Consider the following 13,254-nt stretch of genomic DNA (forward strand, 5'->3'; position numbering starts at 1 on the left):
TAGGTTTTGGTGTGGTGCGATTGACCCAATGTTTTTGTTATGTTGAAATTCTAACACTCATATGTTGAAATCTCCCCAGTATGACGGTATTAGGAGGTGGGGTCTTTGGGAGGTGATTAAGTCACAAGGGTGGAGCCCTCATGAATGAGACTAGTACCTTTATAAAAGAGACCGCAGAAAGCTCTCTTGCCCCTTCTGCCATGTAAGGGCACAGCAAGAGGATGGCCATCTATGAACCAGGAATCAGCCTCACCAGACATGGAATCTGCCTGTGCCTTGATCTAGAACTTCCCAGCCTCCAGAACGCTGAGAAATAAATGTCTGTTGTATAAGCCACCCAGTCTATGGTATTTTGTTATAGCAACCTGAACTAAGACATGTGGCTTAGCACAATAGCCAAGTCATTATTCAACATATTGTTTCTACAGGAAAACATATTAAAAGTTCCAAATTGCCTACCTTAGAAATGAATCTGGAACACGATCCATTTGTAAATTACATTCCTCTTTAAGTAAGCACCTGTGTTTTCTAGTGTGTCTGTGAGACTCTGAGATGTCGTTTCAAAGCCACAGCCTAAACCTTACCCTTTAGGCATTTACCAGGGTTTCCTCTATTTGACTAAACTCACTCTCAAGCCTTGAATAAAAGAAGAAATTTCCCAAGAGAATAATTATGTGTTCTAACAAAAACAGTAAATCATAATTGTGTTTTCTGTCTTCACTGAGGCACTCATCACCTTCTTCCTTTTAATCATTAAATCGGTCAGGTACAAGTGGTAAAGCATTAACTTGCAAACATCAAGATGAGAACAAAATTCCTAATTCTTGTTTTCACCAGTTATGTGACATTAGACAAGTTATTTAATTCTCTCTCTGCTGTGGCTTCCTCAGCTATGAAATGGGGATAATAATAGTCTTACTCCATAGGTTTTTTTTTTTTTTTTTAATGAGGATTTAAAAAACTAAAACATATAAAGCTCTTAAAAAAATGCTGGTACATAAGTACTCTTCAATAAAGATAAGACTATTGTTATCATCATCATCTTCATCATCATCACCATATAATCAGCTGATCAGGAGTAAAGTTAACGTTGTAATCATTACATTTCGTTCACCCTGGCAGCTTAGACTGGCCATCCTGGCCCAGGCAGAGATAGTTGGATGTGGGTCCCAGCCCACGCTACGATGGTCAGTGCCTTGGAAACCAGCGGGCAGGCTTACCTTCATCACCTCGTTGTGCATTCCCTGCACAGCTATGTGAAGGGGTGCCATCATGTTGTAGTTTCGGATGTTTGGGTTGGCTCCTTTGCTAAGAAGAAACTTAACACTTTCAACCTGGTTTTTTTCTGCAGCCCAATGCAGAGGAGTATTTCCATAATCATCCATCCCATTCAGCACTGGAGAAAGGCACCAAAATTGGGTTAGATTTTGCTTGGACTGTATTCAGTACCTGCTGCATGCCTATTCACTTCAAAGCCCAGTGACAAGTGCTATTGCAGTAGGCTTCACCTTCTTTACGAAAAAGAAAAACATAGCTTCAGTTCTCAAGACACATGTAATGAACACCTATAGGGGATGCCCGGAAGTATGGCACTGACTTTGTCAAATGAGCTAGATGTCTATCTATAGCATCCGTAAGAAATAGCTCCTCTTATTGTTACATGTTATCTGTGGTATGAATTTGAGGAGGGTTATAAAATATTGAGCTTATATAAAAGCAATAACTGTATGCCAAGCACTCTACTAAGTTTCATACAACCATTATTTCATTCAACCTTCCAACAGCCTACAAGGAACCAGGAAGGTTTTTCAGAAAGATGAGGCCCAAAGAAATTCAAAATCTTGCCAATGTTACACAGCTAGTAAGGAGTTCTGTAAGTTGCCTTAATTCTTTGAACATCAGTTTTCTCGTACTCAAATTTGGTTAAAAAAAAAAAGAAAGAAAATAAATATATATGTATACCTTGCAATGTTCTTAGGAGGAGAAAAAAGACACCACTAATAAGCCACAAGACCGGAATTAGAGCTTGAGCCCCTGACGCCACACATGGTTTCCATGTATTTCTACAATACGATACAATTTCCATAGCCTCACCTACTTCCTATGCAACAATGGCCCTTGGGGGTGGCTCCTTTCCTTCTATATTTCTAGTCTACCAGAAAACTAGATATCAGTCTACTGGATATTTCCAAATGGATGTCCCCTGGGCCCTTCAAACTCAGCATGAGCAAAACCAAATTCATTATCCCCTCACACCCTCACACTCACTTTTCTTCTGTTTTCTTACACGCCTTCTTTTCTGGATGATTATACTATTAGCCTAATTTCCTAAATTGGGAATCTCAAAGTTAGTTCAACTCCTTGCTACTTACTCCTCACATTCAATCTTTTATCAAGCGCTGTCCACTATACATGGAAAATAGCTCTTGAATCTCTCCCTTCTCCTTATTCCAACCTCAAAACCCTGGTGGGCTCTCATCTTCTCTTTACTACTAAAATAGGTTTTTAATCAGGCTTCCACTTCCAATCCATCTTCCACAATATTGACAGAATTATCTTAAATAATAAAGGTCTTATCACACCACCTCACTGCTTAAGTCTTTGTGGTATCCCTTTTCCTTAGCTGACTACAGTTGAGTTTCTCAAACACGGCTGGGGTGAGGGAGCATGTTACATCTTCTTGGAGTCTCAACTGTATTCAATGATAAGCAATTTAAGTGTAGAATGACCTCAATGGAAATAGGTCCATGGAAATTTTATGATCTATCATAAAACTTCAAAGAAAATCTGTGCTTGTTATGGGGTGTCCCAGATCGCTGCACTATCTTGGCAGAATTTCAGTGGGAAAACTTGAAGAGCACTACTGGCCTGTAGCGAAAACCACACTCCTGAGTGAGATATTCAGGCCCTTTATAATCTGGAACTAATCTACCGTTCAGAATCACTTCCTACCACTCTTCCCAGTGAATCTAATGGGATGATGGATTTATGGAGCACTCATTGTAACATTTTGTTACCTTCACAGGAGGAGTCATTGATGATCATCTCCATCAATTCTACCCGACCCTCTTCTGCAGCATGATGCAAAGGGGAGGCATTCATATCATCATATTTCCTTAATTTCTTTGGTTTCTTCACAAAGTTTTGTAATCTACATGTACTTCTTTCACAAACCACCTAGAAGCATATAAAAAATTATTGCCTCAAACAAGTGTATGTAAAACTTATCAATATAAGTTAATCGTTAAAAAGTTATCATCCAATGACAAACCCACAGCTAACATCATACTCAACGGGGAAAGACTGAAAGCCATTCCTCTGAGAACAGGAACGAGGCAGGGCTGCCCACTCTCACCACTCCTGTTCAACATAGTACTGGAGGTTTTGGCCAGAGCAATTAGGCAAGAAAAAGGAATAAAAGGAATCCAAATAGGTAACGAAGAAGTGAAACTCTCACTATTTGCAGATGACATGATTGTATATATAGAAAACCCTAAAGAATCTGTTGGAAAACTGTTAGAAACAATCAACAACTACAGCAAAGTTGCAGGGTACAAAATCAATCTACAAAAATCAGTTGCATTTCTATATGTTAATAATGAACTAACAGAAAGAGAGCTCAAAAAGATAATACCATTTACAATTGCATCAAAAAGAATAAAATACCTAGGAATAAATCTTACCAAGGAGGTGAAGGACCTATACAATGAGAACTACAAGACATTATTGAGGGAAATCTACGATGACATAAAGAAATGGAAAGATATCCCATGCACGTGGATTGGAAGAATAAACATAGTTAAAATGTCTATATTACCTAAAGCAATCTACAGATTCAATGCAATCCCAATCAGAATCCCAATGACATTCTTCACAGAAATAGAAAAAAGAATACTAAAATTTATATGGGGCAACAAAAGACCCCGAATAGCTAAAGAAATCCTAAAGAAAAAGAACAAAGCAGGAGGCATCACAATTCCTGACTTCAAAACATACTACAAAGCAATAGTAATCAAAACAGCATGGTACTGGTACAAAAACAGACACACAGATCAATGGAACAGAATTGAAAGCCCAGAAATAAAACCACACATATACGGACAGCTAATTTTCGACAAAGGTGCTAAGGACATGCAATGGAGAAAGGAAAGTCTCTTCAATAAATGGTGTTGGGAAAACTGGACATCCACATGCAAAAGAATGAAAGTGGACCATGTGCTATCGCCATACACAAAAATTAACTCAAAATGGATCAAAGACCTGAAGGTGAGACCTGAAACTATAAAACTCATAGAAGAAAATATAGGCAACACACTATTTGACATTGGGTTTAAAGGAATCTTTTCGGATGACATGCCTACCCAGACTAGGGAAACTAAAGAAAAAATAAACAAGTGGGACTTTATCAGACTAAAGAGCTTTTATAAGACAAATGAAATCAGAATCAAGATGAACAAACAACCAACCAGCTGGGAGAGAATATTTGCAAAACATACATCTGACAAGGGGTTGATCTCCATAATATATAAAGAACTCACACAATTGAACAACAAAAAAACAAACAACCCGATCAAAAAATGGGCAGAGGAAATGAACAGACACTTCTCCAAGGAAGATATACAGATGGCCAATAGGCACATGAAAAGATGCTCAACATCACTAATCATCAGGGAAATGCAAATCAAAACAACACTAAGATACCACCTCACGCCCGTTAGAATGGCTATAATCACCAAGACAAAAAACAACAAATGTTGGAGAGGATGTGGAGAAACAGGAACCCTCATACACAGCTGGTGGGAATGCAAATTGGTGCAGCCTCTATGGAAAACGGTATGGAGATTCCTCAAAGAATTAAAAATAGAGATGCCCTATGATCCAGCCATCCCACTACTGGGAATCTATCCAACGCACCTGAAATCAACAATCCAAAGAGGCTTATGCACCCCTATGTTCATTGCAGCATTATTCACCATAGCCAAGAAGTGGAAGCAACCTAAGTGTCCCTCGACTGACGATTGGATTAAGAAAATGTGGTATATATATACAATGGAATACTACTCAGCCATAAAAAAAGACAAAATCGTCCCATTTGCAACAACATGGATGGGCCTGGAGCGTATTATGTTAAGTGAAATAAGCCAGAAAGAGAAAGACAAACACTGTATGATCTCACTCATATGTGGAATATAAACCAACACATGGACAGAGAAAACTGGACTGTGGTTACCCGGGAAGTGGGGGTGGGGGGTGGGGGGTGGGGGGTGGGCACAAGGGGTGAAGGGAGTCATATATGGGGTGAAGAACAAACAAAAATGTACAACCCAAAATCTCACAATGTTAGAAACCATTAAAATATCAATAAAAATGTAAAAAAAAAAAAAAAAAAAAAAAAAAAAAAAAGTTATCATCCAAAACTATTTATCACACTTACAATAAAGTAAATATTTTTTTTGAAAAACACAAAATATTTACAGACATATAGAAGGTACGAGCAAATGCCTAAACACTGATAAGTACATTAAATAAATGATTTGATTTTCTGATCATAAACTCATATATGCTGTAGGAATAAAGGCCTTGAGAAAAGTTTTGAAGTAAATGTAAGGACGTGATCTGAGAAATAATAAGTATAGCAAAAATAAAGAGGAATTTTCTTTGTCGGGTGAAAATGTACTTAAACTACAGCACAAGGGATTTTGGTTAGATAAAAAGATTTTCAAGAATGCCAGGATTAAGTCCAGGAATCTAAATTAGTGTTCTCTCTTTGGCCCTCCTGCCAACAGTCAATTCCCACCCAATGTTTCCTTATATACCGGAGCTAGAATCATACCGAAGCACTGTCACCTAATTCACTTGATCCACACTCTAGAATGGCTGCCCACTCACCCCCAAGAAGGAGTAAGTCCTCCCGTTTTGACTACTGGAATCCTGCACCAGGCCAAGTTAGGTCAGGGTCGCCCCTCATTCCTCTCTGCACACAGGAAATGCCAGCATTACTGTGCATTTACTCAGGGCCAGATATCAGGACACTGAGAGGTTATGTCATTCGCCCAAAGGCACACAGTAAGTGGCAAAGTCAGAATTTGAACAGGAGGTGCGTGGAATACATATTTTGGCTGACTGAAGAATGCTAAAAACCAACATACAGCAGAAGCTGAAGCTGAGGTCAAAACCATCATTATAGAATAAACTGTGTGATAGACTAAGACACTATACAGCAGAGGAAGAGACTTTGTAGGGCAGGCTTAATAAGTTTTGGCCCAGTTGGCTGCTGTCACCAGCCTGCAAAAGTGTCATTCCAACAGATGCTCACTTCCACTAATGTCACTGGAGGAACAAGAGCTTTTCTGACTATCTTATTTTTCTCTAACACTTCGTTTTCTTCTTCATGCTCTTTATAATCTTGATTATGCCTGGACTGAAGATGATTGCTCGTGGATGACATGGGGTTTCCTCCTGGTGAAATTCTGAAGTGACAGTGTTGACATTCTGCTTTTGATTCATTCCCACACAATATGAAAAATTCTCAAAGAGGACTTTTTCTTGAAAAGCTCATGGCCTAAATGGAATAAACTCACTAAAAATAAAATAAAGCTTTAAAAATTATTTTATTTAATGTTATTAATGTTACTACAGTAAACAAAATTTTACAAAAGCCTTCCTGTCATAAATTTGCTTCTATTATCCTGCCTTGCATTATTACTTAAGTTCTTATAAATATTTTGGACCAAAAAGTATATTCTGTTCTTCCTAAAATTAACTAACACATCCTCTCTTAATATCCATATTAACTGACAATCTAGTTCTCTATTCAACTACTTGAAAATTCTTAACATACAGAAAATTAAGAATTTTAAAAATCTTTAATTACAGTTATATTTAATTATACTTCAATTAACCGACAAGATTTTTATTTAAAGTTGCTTCTAGAATTCCTGCCTGTATTTGAAAGTGAACCTTTAGGTAATATCAATAAACATGAATGACATACCTTTTCTATTGCTAACATTTTTACATTGTTTAGATATGATAGTACCACTGATCACACACCAGTTCAGAGACGCCAGAAATGGCACTGAATTAGGTATTCTGATATTTGGTCGCCAAAGCTGAATTGCAGATTTTGGCCCCAAACTGAGGCTGAAGTCAGACTCCAGCATTTCCCTGAATTGCATGCAAGTGTTCTACTCCGGAAGCCAGGCCCTTCCAGCACCTGCTGTGCTACGTGTTAGTGTGATCCATCAGCTTTACCCGGCTTTCCACTTGGATGATGGGCATCCTTCTCTCTCTCCTAGTTTCCACTCCACCTATCTTCTTGTAGCTGTCCTACATCTTCCCTCCTCCTCAAGGCCTCCGTGATAGCCACAGTATGCCATCCTCTAGTCCGGCCTCTCTGTCTCTCATGAGTGCACACTTGAGTCTTCCAGAGGCCACAAGACGTGTGGTGACATCACAGAGCTGACGCTTACCAAAATGTGTGCTATGTATTCTCATGCTTTTAAATTTTTCCCCACTTTAACCTCTAATATAGTAAATATTGGCAGCTATAACCCCATAAACAAGCATTCTTTGGAATCCTCAATATTAAGTTTAAAGAGGTCCTGAGACAAAAAAAAGTTTGAGAAACACTCTCTAGTTCTCACCTCACAGTGTCTATGTGAAATGCCTGCTACACACTTTTATACTTATTTTCCACGAGACTTGCAGGTATGTAAATAATTTTTCCAGAAAGAGAGAGTGCAAGAAGGAAAGAAGGAAAATCCAGAGGCCTTACAGAGCAGCAGGTGAGGCCATAGGGACTATTACACACACTAGAACTTCCCTGAACTGTTTGGTGAATTTTAATTCCCTAGAGGCTTAAAAAATAAATGGGAAAAATTAATGGAACCTCATTACAATCCTATGGCAATATGTAGACTAAAATTACCTCTCGATGTTTCTTCCAGCTTTGCAAATACATGATTAAATAATACATCTGTCTGAAATTTTTCCAAAGCTATTTCTTAGCAAATATTTCATCCCATGGACCAAAAGCAAAATGTTCTACAAGACAGTAGCTTATCATGGAATCCATTGTAAAATGACTATTTTCTGAACATGCAGAAACCTCCCCCAAACAAATGATCCAGGCACTTGCTTTAACTCTACCTTTGACTGTGACTGGTCACATTTTACACACGATAATACATGTGTCAAAAACACTAATTTGTTAGTTTAAAGATAACCAGAGCATTTCTCACTACTGAAATTAAAAGTGATCATGAAATAAAATGAAGTGTTACAGTATTTAATGTATTTTAATACAGTGAATAAAGAATTGAGTATATTAGGATTCATTCAGTAAATGTCAAGTTAACATAAATAAAACAAAATCTTAAAATTTTGAACTTTGGCTTTTGCTCTGTTATCATAGAATAGCACCTAAGAAATCACTTCTCTATGGCGGTCCCTTAAATGGAGATGTGTCACTTTTCAACAACAAAAGTCTATATAGGCTACATATAGCTTTGATGAAGGCAGGATATGACAATGAACATACAACCATTTCCAAATTTACACATATTCAGGAATAGATTAAAAAATGCACTTCTTACAGATATTGAGGCTCTTTCTCAATGTCTCACCCTGTCAAAGAAATTGTTTACCTAAATTCATTTGGAAGTATTTTAGCTCTTGAATTTGATTTCTTCTTCCAGTGATAATAAAGGGATTGTATCGCATACCCCACAGTGACAGAAAGCGCAATGTATAGGTCTGTCCAGTGATGTGCTGTCAACCCAAACCCAACTACACACTCTTGGGAGCAAGTACTAGTTTCAGATGCTCACAAGGTGCTGCTGAATTCACAATGACAAAAGAGCATCTAAATACTTCGTACAAGCTCATCAGATGTGCTCAACAGTCTGAAACTAAAGAGTACATGACCTGGTACATCAGGCTTTGAAAAGGTTTCTTAAGAAAGCTCTGAAAGTAAGCCAAGGGTGTCATTTAGCCAAATTATTATATACTCATTCTACGTAGTTTTCTACTATCACAGGGTCACTTCGGATTCTTTTGCATTCTGAACTATATCACTAGACACAGAACATAATAGACTACATCACTTTTAAAGAAGCTCATTCTAACTAAGCCTTTTTAAATGGAGATATCAAATACATTTGTTTTAGGTTGCTTTTATGACATGCATGTAAGCAGGAATGGGGCAAAAAAGAGGGAAAGTAATGAGATTATAACAAATGAGAGGTCAAATGCTAAAGTATTAACTCCTTTCACAGGAAGTCACTGGAAAAAGCTAAAGGCATCAGTTAGACGGTTCTTTTTCCACATTTCTCATCTTCTAAGTTTTCTCAATCCTTCAATCTTGTTAGTATTCCTGAGATAGCATGTGTGTTCTGGACAAAATACTATACACCTTATCTTTTTAACCAGGAAATCCTTAGAGTTCACAACTCTCCACGGTGTTATACGTATTGATTTGCAATGAGTCTCACCACTGAGATTCCTACAGAATGATCTGGAAGTACTGCAGGTAATAAAAGAAAATATATAAATCCCTCAATCTACGAGCTCTACTGTGGCTTCTAAAAGGCTTAAATAACATAAATGGCTTTATTTGACTTAGGCAATGAAACTAAATAAAGACAGTTAAACAAAAACATGAAGAAAAATAAGTTTGAGACTTTGTGCTGCAGATATCTTTCAGCAAATATCTCTAGAAAACAAAACAACATCAGTAAGTAAAGGACACATTTCTGGTGTGATTTTCGAAATTTTAAAATTTCTTCCTGTCTCATAATATTAATTCTAAAGACACTATCTGAGTGTTTGAAACCCACTCATGACCTTAGTTCTTTGGGTTAAGCCAAAAGACTTTGGTTAATATGCTAATACTAAGTAGGAGAAAAAAAGTCAGTGTTTAATCTGGATGTGCAAATAGACTCACCTTGGGATGCCTGGTTTGTTGGTTTATGTGCTTTACTACACACGCCTGACTCACACACATGACAGACAACAGTGTCAATTCATGAAACTTGTTTAGAGGGCAATTTGGCAATTTCTACCAAAATTAAAGCTATACATACCTCTTGACCCGGCTAGGACTTTAACATACATACATAGTCACTAAGGTACCAGTGGACAGACAGATGAAGCCACATCCACACTCACAGACACACTCAATCACGTGCGTAATAGCAAAACAAAACAAAAACACAACCTAAGTGTCCATTGATGCAGGACTGGTTAAATAAATCATAATACATTCATACAAAAGAATACTATGAAGTTGCTAAAAAGAGTGAGGTACACCTCCAGGTGCTGATTTGAAAAGTATTCTAAAATATATTTCGTGAGTAAATCAAAGTGCAAATCTCTGTGACTTCATATTTTGTAAATAAAAAACATATACGAACGTGTATTTTTATAGGCATTTTTTCCCCTGGAAAATACATAAGGAACCGTAACAGTTCCACTGTGGAAAGGGATCTATGGTGGGGGTTTGGAGAAACTCTTTTAATGATATTTTAACGTTTAAGAAGAGACCCTTCCTCCTGCTGGCAATGTGAGGAAACCCATCGGCGGGTTTTCTAAGCACCCAACAGCCTCTGCCCTTAGACGGTAGTGGTAGGTAGTGCTGCCTCTGGGTGAGAATGTCCCAGGAACTGCCTAAGAAATAGAAGCTCCATCCTAGCCCTTAGGAGCTCCGGGGAGACCACCTACCCATATTCAAAGGGTCTCTTCCTCCACAGAGTCTTTCCCGACGCCCGCATTCCCTGCAGGAATTTACCAGTCCTGCCATTCCCTGTAACGCTTCCATCAACGCAGGCGCTGGTTTCTCTGTTTCACTCCACGAGACAAGAACGCTTCCCAACTCCACCGCCCCTCTTGAATAGCCATGCAACTACCAGATACAGCCATTTAACTGTTTGGTTCTTAGCTACAAAAGGGTCAAGCGAAACCGCACACGCCCCAAAACTGTCTTGATTTTAGGCAGTTGCTAATTCTGCCAAATGCCGAGGGTGCTTTCTGGGTAGGTCTCCCTAGGCTGCAGTTGCCCATCCACGCGCAAGAACAGGGTGAACAAACAAGCAAACAGAAAGATCCAGCAGGCACTGATGAACGCGGCCCCGCAGCTCCCCGCATTCTGGGCGGGTCCCCTCCTGCACCGCACACACGCCCCGAAGCAAACAGCCCTCATCCCGCTGCCCTTCCTGCCCTCCCATCCCGGGGCTGCCCGCTGGGAAAGCTCGCACCCCGGAGCGCAAAGTTCAGATGAGCCGACCCCCGCCCGGACTGGGGGACCCCTCCCGATCGCCCCGGGTACCTTAAAGGAGTCCCGGGAGTCGTCCATGTCGTCCTCCACGCCCTGGTAGACAACGCCCTGGGGCTCCTTCTTCTCCCCGAGGCGCAGCATCTTCCTCAGGCTGCGCTTCGTTGACCCCACCCCGGACTCCTCCAGCTGCTCCCCACGTGCGCGGGCACCTGGGGCGAGAGAGCGCGCTGAGCAGGCGCCGGGGGCCGGGGTGCCGCCCGGGTCCGCGCCCGAGTCCCGAGCTCCGAGCGCTTCTGCACCGCGCACTTCCCGGGGTGCGAAAAACTTGCTTTGCGTGAGGCCGGGAGAACTTCTGGAAGGAGTCCCTGCCTAAGCTACTTGTCGCGCGGGAAGTGGGAGGGGCGCAGGGAGGAGGCAAGGACGCAGACCCCGCGTCCCCGCGCGGCGAGGGCCCTCCCCGCTTTAGGCGGTGAGCACGACTTGCTTGTCTGGGCTGCAGCTGCAGCAGCGCACCCCGAGACTCTAGGTATCAGGTCAGGGTGGTTCCAGGGAATCTGGAATCTTTTATAATAAAAACCCTAAGAGCTCCTCCCCTCCATCCTTGCCCACAACCAGAGAGGGAGAGGGAGAGGGAGAGGGAGAGGGAATAACTGGGTATATTCGGAAGATTTTTACTCTTCAGGATTTTTTTTCCCCAGCTAAAAACCGCTGGGTCTGGGTTTCCCAAGTCCACTTCATTTTAGAAGCCTCTTTGATTTGGAAATAAGGTATTTAGAAAAACTTCTCTTTCCAAAAGAAAAGGGAGAATGATTAAAGCCTAGCGCGGGTCTGAGCTAGTAGGCCAGTGCGCTTTGAACCTCAGTTCCCGTTTCCTGTGGATGACAATACTAAGCCCCTAGGGGTTTGGTGTCTCAGCATGGCTAATAAAAGGACTGTTGCGTTGAAGGTTAGTCGTATTGACCGGTGTGGGCTTGTTTACCCTCGGCTTTGAAAGGCTTATCTTCACGGACCTGTGTTGCTACGTTTTTCTTAATCAACAGCATAGGTGTAAATTGTTGCGTGGAAGCCATCTCCTCTCAGCTGGAGAGGCTAGTTCACATTTATGTAGGGACAATGGAACCTCTGAACCTGTTGCCACTATGTTTAGGCCACAGGGTTAGAAAGCAAAAAACTTCCTTCCAAAGCTAATGACACTTTGCACAGTATAGAACTTAGCTTTTACTGTCTTCTGTTTGGACGATCTGTCTGCTCTTTTAAGGCCCTAGGTTGTCATATTCACCTGGTGATCTCCAGCGCCTAACGCAAGACCCGTGTAGATCCAGGACCTGGTATAGAGCCAGCACTAAATAAATGTTTGTGGGCTGCCTGACCTAGTGGCCACACTGCGCTAAACTCAAGGGTAGGTAGAATGGTCACGATGATATTGAGGAACTATGGGAAGGTCCCCCAGATCTTCCAGTAGATATGTCAGGTTGCCATATCCATGTCAGTTCCACCCCTGGAATGGAATTCCTTGGAAGGATGATATTGAAGTTATCACCAGTCATCAGACTATGAATGTGGCCTGCTGAAAGCTTGGCGACAGATACCACGTTCAACTTCACCACCTGCTCAGTTTTCCCATCATCATCCGCATTGAGGAGTACAGAACAGGGATCGGCTGCATACCTTGCTATTATTTGGTTGAGGTAGGTAATGTCTTTGGAAAAACCAATGAAGAAAAGAAGCAGAGGGAAAGGGAAAGAGAATAACTTTGAGTCACTGCTATCCACCTGGAATTTTCCATATATTAGGTCCTTCTTTTAAAAAGGAAACACTTCATAAGAATATTAAGATTTTTGTTATCGTCAATTACTTAGGTCAATTGCTTTTCTCCTAACACTTAGCTGAAAAGGGTCACTAAGGCAAACAAAGAATAAAGAGAAGTCTGGAAGCTGGGCAGAGGGCATGTCATGGTGGCAAGCATCAGTTGGCTGTGT

The 13,254-nt window shown here is 40.6% G+C and overlaps 1 protein-coding gene across 1 annotated transcript in view; it reads right to left on the reverse strand.

Annotated features, from left to right (window-relative positions):
* The window catches only part of TRPA1 (transient receptor potential cation channel subfamily A member 1), a 67,050-nt gene extending 54,705 nt beyond the window's left edge, over window positions 1-12,345 (reverse strand). The window contains exons 1-4 of the mRNA XM_058528997.1: window positions 12,255-12,345; window positions 11,327-11,580; window positions 3,018-3,177; window positions 1,221-1,396 (exon numbers count right to left, since the gene is read on the reverse strand). Of these exons, the coding sequence (XP_058384980.1) occupies window positions 1,221-1,396; window positions 3,018-3,177; window positions 11,327-11,580; window positions 12,255-12,345 (681 nt within the window). The remainder of the gene's footprint in view (window positions 1-1,220; window positions 1,397-3,017; window positions 3,178-11,326; window positions 11,581-12,254) is intronic.
* Between the last annotated feature and the right edge of the window lie 909 nt (window positions 12,346-13,254).

Source organism: Diceros bicornis, chromosome 33 (assembly GCF_020826845.1).
Source record: "Diceros bicornis minor isolate mBicDic1 chromosome 33, mDicBic1.mat.cur, whole genome shotgun sequence".
NCBI classification, from domain to species: Eukaryota; Metazoa; Chordata; class Mammalia; order Perissodactyla; family Rhinocerotidae; genus Diceros; species Diceros bicornis.